The 12733-nt window shown below is 37.9% G+C and overlaps 1 protein-coding gene across 8 annotated transcripts in view; it reads left to right on the forward strand.

Moving 5' to 3' along the window:
- Positions 1-12733, forward strand: part of CCSER2 (coiled-coil serine rich protein 2) — a 67237-nt gene that overhangs the window by 32088 nt on the left and 22416 nt on the right. For all 8 annotated transcript variants that reach the window (XR_003536003.1, XM_027694141.1, XM_027694143.1 and 5 more), the window contains 4 exons: positions 1184-1346; positions 1960-2155; positions 10112-10195; positions 11712-11798. Coding sequence is in view for 7 of the 8 variants with exons in the window: in XM_027694141.1 (XP_027549942.1) it covers positions 1184-1346; positions 1960-2155; positions 10112-10195; positions 11712-11798 (530 nt within the window). In the remaining variant the exon portion in view is untranslated. The remainder of the gene's footprint in view (positions 1-1183; positions 1347-1959; positions 2156-10111; positions 10196-11711; positions 11799-12733) is intronic.

A 12733-nucleotide genomic window follows, 5' to 3' on the forward strand; every position in this document is an offset into this window, starting at 1 on the left:
TTTTGGTTATTGAGCTATGTGATAAAAACTATGTAGCTCTGAGTATTTGTTATAATGATGTGTAAAACCCTTTTTGCCAACACTCTTTCCACAATTCTGTGCGGCCTCACTGACGTCAGCCTGTTAAGACTTTCCAGGTCCTCAGAAACTCTCCCAGTTTCACTTTGGAGTCTGGGATGCCGCTTGGCCACTATTTATAGAAACAGTTCTAGCTCAACAAGTATGCAGGGAGCGAGGACGGCAGTGTTAAATCACAGGGTAAGGCTGGGCTCCCTTCCCAACCACACGCAGACTGGGAGCTGAGCAGGAAGGAAGGCCTGTTTGTGAGCGTCTGGTGCGCAACTTGTCTGAGGAGGCAGCCGAGTAAACAATGTTCTCTTGTGTGGAGTTTCTCCCAGCAAAGGACTGCCAATGTGAGGAAAAACTCCTTGGGTAAGTGAAGGAGAAAGTGTGGTGGCAAAATAGCAATTCCTGACTGTTTTTGCCCTGTCTGACTGCCCGGTAGCCGTTGTTTTGACTTTCTCTCTAGTCGTTTGCAGGCTGTTGCCAAATTTAGCATTTGTTTCCTTAAGAAGTTTGTGGAATCTGTGTGGCTTTGCAGAAGATAGTGTTTTGAAGAGATTATTTGGTTTCCTTGTTTTAAATCATGCTGGTTATCCAGGTAAATAAAGATTGAGTGACTCTGAAACTGAAAAACAAACAAGATGAATAGGGTGAGCTATATCTGTATTCTAAGTAATGAAACTGGTCTCTTTTGGAGTGCAGTACTATTCTCTTTTTACAGTGCTGTCTTGCTGTGTTTGTGGGTTGTTAGAACTATTTAAAGGCTTGATGATACGGTCTTCAAGAAAGACAGGAAACAGTTACTTCTGGATTTCTTTTCTTCCCAATAGCTCTACCTCCTAATGATTTTCTACTTGAACTGGAAAAACTATTAAGGCTGGATTCTGTAGTTTCTGCTACAGGTTACTCTTATTCTTGTAACAAATTTATATGTTGGTAAAAATGTGACATCATTATATAAGTCTACTTGACACTTCTAAAATACACAGTTTTGTGTCAGTTAAACAAACAAACCAACCAGATTTTACACTGCATTTGTTACCAGCACGTAGTAAATATTTTATTTGCAAGGTCCTGGGAACAAATTTTATAATTTTTTTTAACTCTATGCTCTCTGTAGAGGAATGTGAAAATATGAGCCGTTATGATAGACAAGACAGAAATGCTAGACAACATCAGGAAGGATTCTGGAAAAGAGCACCACAACAGCGATGGAATGCACAGGATCACTATCATCTTGGCCATACTGATCATTATATCCATGGTAAAAATGATTTGAACAGGTAAAGGACTTGTCTTTATTCTCCCAAACAATGCAACACTAATGAGAAATTCCTTTTGGCATTAAAGGGTCTCAAGTGACACTGAGTACCAGGACATTTTCTGAATAGTTGTGTGTCTGAGTGGGAGCATCACTGAGGGTTGTAACAATTTCTTTACAAAACTTACGCTTCTGTTTTTATTCCAAATACATGTTACTTGTGTTGATGTGATACTATAAAAGCTTGATTAAAATACCTTATGTGTTCCATGGAAAACCATTACAATGTCTTACTACTTGCACGTTGTAAGTTTGGACAGTTTGTTACTTTTTAATTTGTTGGTAAATTAAATGTAATCCTATAGTCCTTATAGGATTGAATGACAGTTTGTAGAAATCCTGATGACTGAACTGGTTTGAGGGTACTGTAGTTGTTAATCTGTGAGAGGTCTTCACAAGTGGGAAGGAAAGCTCTGCATTTAAGTGAAATGGCATTGACATGTTCTGGTGTATTTATTTTCTGCCACAGTATGTAAGTATAGCCCACATTACATAACACCCTCCTTTTTTTACTAAATGCTTTCTAACTCCAGTTTGTCACCGCTGTTGTTTTTAAGTTTTGAATTCTTTTTCAGGGGATCAAACTACCGGGAATCTCCTGTTGGTCACTTGGAAAGCTACGGAGCCCCCAATTTGTACCAGGCTCCCCGCCAGCTGGTGGGTTTACCGGAGAATACTGTGATGCTGGATGAGATGACCCTGCGGCACATGGTCCAGGACTGCACAGCTGTCAAAACTCAGCTCTTGAAGCTCAAGAGGTTACTGCACCAGGTGAGCTGCTTAAATGGAAGAAAAGCAGTAAAGTACATTGAAGAGTGAGCCTACATGGGTGTTACGACCCGCCTCAGAAAAAGGGGAGGGGAGGTAACCCAGGTTCTTATCAATAATTCCCTTGGGGTGGATTAGAGTGAAACAACACTGAATAATCAGTGTCTGAAAACACATATAGGTAGGATTTATTTTAACAATTTTATTTTAACAGGTATGTTAGCATTTTGGGTGTTGTCATCTATATTATCTATCATAGGAATAACTCCTAGGGGGAAAATGCGTAAGGGAGAGAAAGGGAAGACAGGATAAGGGTAAGGGAGAGTAAGGGACAGAAAAGCTGAGTGTGGAAAGATGTATAGTCACGGCCCATGGAGTCCAACGATGAAACTTGGTAGTTGCAGCTTCCATATCTGTCAGTTGAAGTGGTGGCCTTGATCCGTAGGGGGTGAAGGAGGGAAGCTCCCACACTCAAAGAAGTTATGAGTTACTATATCCGTGGTTAGTATCACAGGCCATGCCACGGGCCTCCAACATCTCCTAGGTCTGTGCTGAGTTTCCCTGAGGGGTCTGGCAAAAGGATTTTTCCTGCCTTTCAAGATTGGCAGAGGGGGAGATGGGCTTTGATGGGCCATCAGACGTATAATGCAAAAGTCCTGCAGAAATCTGCAAAAGTCCCATGGCAATCCTAGAATGCTCAAATAGTTTACCGTTTCAGTCTCCGACAGTGGGCTTATGTTTGTTTTTCTTTTTTGGCCTTCTTAGGCTATTGGCATTTCGTTTATACATTGAATTACAGTGTTCAAGAAAGTGGACCTTTTTATTGCTATTTCATATAGTACTTTTTCTGCTTCTTGAGTGCTATACTGACTGCAAAAAGTATTAAATACTGTTATCTTACTTCCCTGAGGAAATTTCAGATTAAAAACGTATATCAGTGGATGTGAAGACCAGCTTTTATTCACTAAGATCCAAAAAAAGCTGGGAGTTAAGAAAAAATTAAAAAATGTTAAAATTGATCCCATTGATCAAACTTGTATTTAGCGAGTCAATGCCAAGAGCTTTTTCTTAAGGCTTTGTTTTCCTCATTCTTTTCATCCTGTCTGTGTGTTTTGACAAGAAGCTTAGCAAATCCTACTGGGTCATCTCTATTGGAAGTATTGAAATTTAACCTTCCTATTTTATGAATTGTCATAAGCTTTTAAGGAGCTTTTTCATTTCACCTCAAAATTTAGCAAGTTGTGGGAGTAAACTGCTAAATGACTCAGCAGAAGTATGACATTTCAGCTACAAAAATTCCTTTGTTACCATAAAAATAATGAACAGTCCATGAGACTTTCTTTGGAGGCATATACAGATTAGCACTGGGAAGTATTTGTATGATGTTCTCTTTTAAGGGTAGATTTATTGCTCTTCTTTTCTAATAGGATAATGTAATGAAAAGCAGTTTGTACCTTAAAAGTAAGACACTGAAACAAAACATAGCAAAACAAAAAGCAAATCAACCTTGAGGCTAATTCAAGGGTGTGACTGTGCCTTTTAGAAATGGGAGCATTTGCATCCTGTGGTAACCGAGATGTATTTCTATGTATTTCTGCTTCTGTCAATGGAAAAACAATTGTAACAAAAATAACATATTGTCAGAGGGGGAAGGTGTGTTCTTAGAACCCAGTGTTGGTGGACTGCATAAACTCTGTCCCCAACAGCCCCAAGCATGCAGTTAATACAGAGATAGCAGGGGACTTGTTATCCAGAGCTTTTAATGCCTTTAACACAAGGACAATTAGGCAACTTGACAGAAGATCTGTGTGTGTGTGTGTGTGTAGTTCACTGTGTAAAAGCATGCGCATTATAGCCAAATAGTGTGTGGCCCTGCAGAATGTGATATTTAAAGTCTTGATCTAGTTTATAATAGCCAGACTTTCCAAAGAGGGTGTAGAACAAAACCTTGCCTTCAAAAGCTCAGATAAAGTTTTTTGAAAGAACTTAAATGCACAAAATGAAACAGTTACTCCTAATAAGTACATTTTTCAAAATTTGCTCCTTCTCATGCCAAAAGCTTGATCTTCTCCCCCTCTGTCCCTGTAGCAGTGAGTTATTAGTAATAACAGGTATCACTCTTCCCTTCAAACTTTGTCACTCATACTTCTATTTTCCTGACCTAACCTAACCCTGTTTTGACTCACTGCTTCCAAAACTCATCACTGGACTTCTGAATGTTTATTCTACTCCCCTGTGTATTATCCAGTCTTTTAATCAAACAATATGAATAGTAATGTAAAGGTAAATTAGCCTTCTGCAGAGTGGAAAACTTGAGACCTTTACTACCTTCATTTACCAAACAATTAGGGCAAAACTTGTATGAAATATCTTTTCATTACATAAAGTGTTACATTCTTACTGTAAACATCAAACTCCATACTAACAGGAATGAGTAAAAATATTGCAACTTTTTTAACTTCTTGTAAAGAACAGAAATAGATTTTTGAAAACGGTTAGTTGAACTTCAGCATTCTGAACTCTGAACTAGGACTTGTGAGAAAAATCTCTTTTCCCAATTTATAAAATGGCAAAAAAAACCACTTGCAGGACAAGGAAACTTACAGAAAAGCATCCTTTATTTGCAGCGCTGGGTGCAGTCCCAGGCTGCCCGCCTGGAAAAGCACACCCCCCTCGAAAAGCACGCTCCGGCTACCCAATATCTTGAATATTCAGTAGGTAATAGGTATTTTACCTTAAAGGGTAATTTTCAAATCGGCGGGTGGGTGTCACCCTCCGCCTGATTGGTCCCGCCTGATTGGTCCCACCTGATTAGATCATGACGTACCCCCCTGTACTGTACAGGGGGTCCCCCTGTACCGATTGATTGATTGATGACATACCCCCCTGTACCACACAGTGGGGGTTCTTTTTGCCCACAAAGACATGTGGCCGGTGTAAATTTTCCATCTATACATTGTATCCTACCTCGACCACAATATTCCCTCGGTGTGCAGCCCTGACGGGACCTTTCACCTTACAATCTTTGCGAGACACCTAAATATTCCTGAAATTAAATGGGAGGTAAGAAAAAAAATCCCAACACCCCCTGTTTCCCACTTAAATAAATTTACTTATAATAAAACCAGATTATTTTATTTCTCATAGACTTGATCTCAGCCTGGGTCATATGACAGATCTCTTCTTGCAAAATATAAAAAAGCAAGGTACAAAGTCGGCTGTTTTCAAAGTCCAGCTCTAATAAGGAAGCAGAAGTTCTTCTATTAGCTTCACCAGCATTATACATTTAAGTGTATGTCTTGCCTTTCTCCAGTTATGACATTCAGCAATAATATTTAATTTGAATAGGTAGAAATAGAGCTGTAGTCAGGACTTAGGCATGAGGTCTCACAGGAACAGTTATAGTGAAATAGGAAGAGTTAGTAATTAAATTCAGTTTTATACAATTATCTAATCATCTGTAGTGTGACTTGCTGTAGAGCACAGCATGTAATGAATGTGTACCTAGCAGAGTCCTAGGGAGACTTAATGTGCTGTGCTGGATTCATTGCTGTGACTGTAGCTCACATAACTGTATATAAATTACCTTGAGTATTACCAGCAGCATGGGCTTGGTGTTGCATTCCCAGTTCTGCTTGGAAAAATAAATAGTTATTTGAGTAATACAGCCTTTTCTGAACTCCATGTGGCCAGGATAACAATGCCAGCAGTACACGTGCTGTCTGCTCACTCCTCACGTGCTGCCAAATCCCTGTATCTTCAAACAGTGAAATCAGGAATAGGACTCTCTCTCATGCAGAGTTTTTAAAAATTTTCACAGTAGTAAAACCTTCTCTGACTTTGCAGTAATGTTATGCTACTTATATGGAGTGAAAAATGTAGATTCTTCTTGCACTAAATGCACTTGTAATTATTTACAGGTGTATGTTCTCTCTTTAATCCTTATCTGGAGTGCTACCTTTGTGTTGTAAGAAAGAAAATGCTTTGGAAGTCTAATTGTGGTAATAATTGACATGTAAATGTTAATGCCTCTTTAACGTGGACTAAGGTACTTCATCTTCATGCTTAATAGTAAATAAGTTTTCTTCTGAACTTAAAAGCTTCTTCCTCCTCCTCCTCCTCAATTAATTTCATAAACTTGCTGCTCTGGGTTGAGGCTACAGAGCTAATGTGTAAATACAATTTTTAAGTAAGGATGTTCTTTTTCTAATGCCCTGGAGCCTTTGATCTAGGCAAGGATTGACCATCCTCTGTAATAACTTCCTTCAAGACTGGCAGCAATGCCTTGCAACCACCCAGTGTTATCTTAGATCAGCCCTGACTGCTGTTTTAGGGAGGACTGAAATGAAGTGGTTCACAGAACTGTGAGATCCGTGAAGCCCTTTTCAATGTGAGAAGCAAGTTTTATAAAAAATGTTTCTTTTCATCTTACCTTTCATGAATGGAAATGAAATTCTATTTTTCAAGCACAGATCTTCATTGTAACTTACCAGATATGAGCAGCACATTTATATGAAGAGGTGTGAATGAAGAAGTGAACCATGGAGTGCAAAATTGTTAAATGCATCAGTACATTTAGATTAGTGAGTCACTTGTGTACCTTTGAAATACATATTCATTGTGTTCTTTTCTTTTTGCATCTGGTGAGATCTGTAAGAGAGATTTATCTTTGTTTATAAGAAGCCTGATGATAAGGAAGAAACAGACTTATGACATACAAAGACTTCTTTGTGTCATGTATTAAGTTGTATAAATTACCCCTACAATTATTACTATTTTTTCTTAGCCACAGAATAGTCCACCTCAGTGACTTAACTGTGCTTGAAAGAAACAGAACTGAAAGAAATCAACAAACAATAGCAAAATCAAACTGAAAAACTGTAGGTTTCAGCAGTTGGTTAACTGTTGGACTGTCACAAAACCAGAATTTGACAGTGGGCAATGGAAACTACATGGCTGTGGTTTGTAGTGATACCTGAATGGAACTACACTTGAAGGGCCAAGAAGTCAGCAGGTGAATAGCACCCTCTGCTTGATGGACACTTACATCTTCACTGTTCAAATGAGTAATTCATACTGAAGGAAGCTTTGAATTGAGAATTGAAAGCTAGACCTTGATAAAAATGTAATAAACCTCGGTAAACTTCAGAAGCATTTGTTTAGCATTTTTCAACCTCTTAATACACTATAGATGCTGTAATGTTGAAAGAACTCTCAAGAAGAAATTATCAATATAATCTTAGAAGTGTATTTTAAAATCCTGTGTATTAAAAGGCAACATATGCTGTTAGGGAAACACAAGATAATTGCTGAAAGTGCAAATGGGTTGATTTTTGTAACAGAAGAACTTAAAATATGTTAGTGTATTGAGAGCAACTTTTGTCTTTCAGCTTTAAGCTTTGTAACTTCCTCTCAGGCAATATGGGAGGTTTCTTCTGAGAGAGGATACCATTTATCTTGTTTCTTTTATTCTTTTAGAAGTTCTGTAGTTTTTCATTATTTTACATGTGCTTTTAACTAAAGCCTGTAAGTAATATGACCCAAAGAAAGCAAGGGGAAAAGGGAAGCTGGAAAGGACAGGCAGTGAGAACAGCTCTATGCTAGATAGAGGGGCATGTTTATGATGTTCGGATATGTTCATTATGGTGTATTGAGTCACAGAGCTTGATTTTTGGTGTTAATTTTTAATTTTTGAAATAAACAACTTAAAATGAGAACATGTAACTGTTGAGAGGATAGAAGAAAATACAAGCAAATGTGGCTTTTTTTGAGCTGCTGAACTGCTTCTCAGCAGAAAACCTGCAGTGCTCAAAGCCCCACAAATACTTGTATCTGATACTCTTCTTCATAAATAATAATCTAAGGAAAAATCAACCTTTAATGTTCAGTTTACAAAAAAGCAATAAATGAGTTCTCTGGGAATCTGTAAGGTGAAGCAAGCACAGGGGTTTGTGTGTCATTCATACTGAAGATTTCACACTAGTAAAATATTGGCATGAGAGCATGGTAAGTACATCCACTCACAGGTACAGGTTCAATTTGTGACTGTCTTTGGATGAATTGCAGTGTACCTGTGACAGCCATAGTGAACTCATTCCCATGAGTTGTTTCTGTAGGAGTTATTCCCGTGAGCTCATGTTTCTTGGGATGGATTAAAAATGACAGATGAAGACTTGAGACTGTAATCAAGAGCTTCCGTTAGACTGTAACATTTGGGAGCAGGTTTGTAAAAATGTTTGACATGTAGAAAATTATTTGTCCAGAGAAATACAGTGCCTGACAGTGGGGAAGAAATAATTGTTACATAATTTGCCTACATGTACACTTAAATTGTATCTGTAATTGTCACTGAGTTTGTCTTAAAACAATTAGATCAATTGCTTTGTAGAAAACTGAGATGGTATTAATTTTCTCAGCAGATAACTTTTGCAAAGGAGTATGAAGCTGAAGTAATATTCAGCATGAAACCAGGTTACTCTGATAGCCATGACTGAAAAACTTTAGACATTTCTCTGGATTTGTCGTGTAGGCACTATGCTGATAAATACTAAAATGTTGTTGTTGGGGGGGAGGGGAAATTATGTCACTTCATACTTATCTTCAAAAGTTAACATAAAGGTTTTCTCAGAGCAAGCTTTTAGTCTTGGAGTATTCCAAAAGTGAAGAGAATATGTGCGTGGATTTTTCTGCACCACAACCACCTGCTCCCTTTATGCAGGTATTAGTAAATTTAGGATGGTTTTCTAAGGTCTTGCTTGAGTATTTTGTAATGGTTTCTGACCTCAGGTTTGCTGTAATTTTATAAGCCTCTTGAAAACATGTCTTGAAGTGTGTGGTTACCTCAGTTTACATAGGGACCCCCCAAAACTGGCCAAAAGCTGAAGTGTGTTCTGTTGACTTAAGTCCAGCAAAAACTTTCCAGTGCATGTGATGGAGTTGAAAATCACTCTAGAAGGTAGTGGTTCAAATAGGTTTCTGTAATGAGCGACAAGAAAAGGACTATAAAACGATCAGTCACTACCCAATTACTTGACTGTTTCTTAAAGGAGTATGTTATATTCTTGGATTAAACATTGCATGTGAATATATATATATACACACACACGTACATATATGTATATAAATTTATATCAAATTAAAATAATCTCTAACTGAAGACTATCCCTACATAGCTCATTAAGTGTGAAAGTCTGCAACGTTAATCCTCCATCAGTTTACATATTTCAGGCTAGGTACCTCAAGCCAAGTTTCATGGATTAATCCTAGCATGTGTTCAAATGGGAGGCTTGAGTTTCCACTGACAGTGTTAGAGCTGTTTTTTTTCAGTTACCCTGTGTTCTTTACATGTGTATTGAGATAATTAAGGCAGCAGTAAGGGAATTGATGCAAATGAACTTAGTTCCTGCTTTGCCAGTGAATGAGTCAGGTATAGCATAGGGCTGATTTAAATCACCAGAGACTATGTGACATACTAACCTTCTTTGTAATTAGGCCTTAATCTGCTGTTGTGGAATGTTTTATTGCTCCACTTACATGCTTTTTAATGGCAATAAAAAGTATACCAGAGGTACAGAGCTTTTAAAAGCCATGCAAGGTACTTTTGCACGACATGGTTGGTCTTCTTTTGTGGGTTTTTTCCATTCACATGATTACTCCTTCAAAATTGCAGTAATTGTGACCATCTGTGGCTTTACTTCGAGTGTGTGACAGAGCTGCAGCTATTCCTGCAGATCTGTGAGGAGAGGAAGACTGTTCATGGCCCTTATTTGGGCACTGTACATATGCACAAGGAAGGCTTTCCTATCAGGGAAAAAAAGGGCAAATGAGGGGTAAGAGAGGTCAGGCATTGTAACAGGTTTTGCAGAGAGCTGATGTTATCTCCATCCTTGAAAGCGAGTTTGCAATGGAGCTGTTTCAGCAAATAATTCAAGCTTGTGTTCTTGTTTTGTTCTCTGGTAGAATGATGAAAATGTGTCGCTCCAGGACATCAACCTCTCAGTTCCATCGAGTCCAGAACCACAAGAACCTGATTCCACTTTTAAGGTAATTGACGCTGACTGACTACACAGAATTAGAAATACAAACCTGTTTGTATTTAAAAAACACACCAAAAGTGTGTGTCATTCTGAAGTACTGCTTGTTGCTTCTTTCTTCTGTTTAAATGCAAGCCTAATGAATGTTTATACACTTCCTTTTTTCAGTTTTGTTAAAATAGAAGGGTTTATTTGACCTTTGAAAATACATACTTACAAATGGTAGCACAGATTAAATAATTAAAATAACTTGTTGCAGTCGTGTGGGAATTAAGAGCTGTAGAGTAACTTTTTCCAAAGAACTTTTACCTGCTTGCTAAGTACTAGAATTTGAAAAGACAATTTTTGCTTTGAAGTGTAATCATACCATACTTATTCAATTACTTGCTCTGTTTCACTACTTTTTACTGTTGGCTTTAGTTTAAAATATCTTTCATGTAAGTTAAGTTTTCCCCAAGATGATGCAGGTATGGCAGATGTAACTAAAAAACAATCTGAACCCCACAAAGGGAGTCGTGGGGTTATTGTTTTAGAATGGATATTAAAGGTGGAAGAAATCACAATGGATATTCCAAACAGGATCATCTTTTATGGTCACAGACTTGTAATGTTGTGCTTTCTGTGGTGGTAAGGTTTTATAGCATGGCCTGGCTCTTATTGTAAAATTGGTATGGAAAGATCACTAATTCTGTACTTAAGGGAGGGGAATAGTATTTATTGAAGGTATAATGAAGTTATAAATACTTCTTGAAGAGGAAGAACACTTAAAATCTAGTTCCTATTTGGGGGTCATCTGTCCAAATCCTGGTTTCAGGACGTTAGAGGTTTGTCAAAGCTGTAGATCCACTGCATCATCCTTTAGCAGCCCTGGTTTCTACACTGATAGCATTTAGTTGTTGTATGATATGTAGTTGTTGTGCTTGTCCTTCTACAGTCACCTCCCTCAAAATCTTAGAATCTTAGTCTTGGAGGAAAAAGCACTGCTTTTTAACTTAACAGAAACCTGTGAGGTTTAACTGACATTTTGAATTGTTACTTCTTTAATTGATACTAGCATATGGTTTGAAAAATTGCACAACAAATCAGGTGTCATCCTGAAGTAATAACTATTAACATCTTTAGTGAAACTGAAATAGTAAATGCATGCTGCTAAATGGAAGTATTCCCCTTAATTATGGCCTAGCTGTAATGGGCCAATTATAAAATATATGCAAACTATCATATGATGAAAAATGAGTTTTTAAAAAATTCATACTTGCATATTTACAATTTTTTTTAGTCTCTGAACTTTGCATAATTATAATGTCTTCATTATAATGGCATCTTAAAGAGACTTCCAGTCAAGCCTTTTCACTCTGTAGTCTGTGTGCCTACAGCCCATCTCTCCATGGGAATGGGAGGAGGAAAGCATGTGCTGTTACTACCAGTCCTCCATCCACATCTGATGCAGCATGTCCTGTAGGGGTGTGGATTTAGACTGTGTAGTCCTTATAGAAAACCTCATAGTGCCCACTGTTCTATTGCAGATGGATGATCTGCTGAATGAGATCAGGCAGCTCAAAGATGAACTGAAGAAAAAGGATGAAACAATCAGCCAATTAGAGCATCAGCTTGTAAGTATAATGCTAAAAGTTTAGCCAAATCCCAAGAGTGCACTGCAGAGTGGAACAGGCAATTCTGGTGAAGGCTTTAAGGCAGCTTGGCGGCTAATTTTTTTCCTGCACTTTCATTATAACAAAGGAAGGTTTGGGTTCTGCTGGGACCCACCTGGCTTTTGGGTCTGTAGAGGTTCATTTACAGCAAACTGATTCTACGTGTCCCAGTGTGTTTGCAGTTGTGCTCCTGAAATCTTTAATTCTGTAGACTAATCATGATTTGTATGTGTGGCACTAAGCAAGGATGTTTATACCACTGTTGAAAGTATTTAATTTCCAAAACTGTTTTGACCATAAAGTTCTAGAAGCTGCTAAAAACTGACAGTGGGCAAAGACAAGGCTATGTTTAAAGTGTTTTAAAAATTAACAAGCATTGGGCTTACCATTCTTGAAACTGTTGTTGGTGGGTTTTTTTTATCCCTCTCTGTTCCTCTACTATCTCTTGGTATAATAGAGAATTACACCATAGAATTGAAAGCTGAGCAAGTTAGTATCCAAAGTTGATTCTTTTTTTTTTTTGAAAAAGCAATAAAAAGCATGTTGAATAGTCAGATTAAATTGACCAAGTAATGACAAATTATGGGGACACTTTCATAATAAATTAGGTTCAGGAAGGCACGAGTCCTCAAGCAAAAGTCACATGTGCCTTTTACCTCTTCACTCGTGTTCTGAGTTTGGATTTTGCCATGTGTATCTCTGCATTTGGTTCTGGTAAATTCACCTGCTGTGACAATTCTTGTAAAATAGCCCCACATGTTCAAGCCATTTCAAACCACAGCAAGATCTTACAGGTAGGGTAGATGAGATGCCAAGAGGTTCACATCATATTTATTTATCGTAGTTGGAGGTGATAAACTCTAATGAAATGTCTAGCATGTGCTTTTGTACATAAG

Source organism: Neopelma chrysocephalum, unplaced genomic scaffold (genome assembly GCF_003984885.1).
Source record: "Neopelma chrysocephalum unplaced genomic scaffold, ASM398488v2 Primary Assembly neopelma1_96, whole genome shotgun sequence".
NCBI lineage: Eukaryota > Metazoa > Chordata > Aves > Passeriformes > Pipridae > Neopelma > Neopelma chrysocephalum.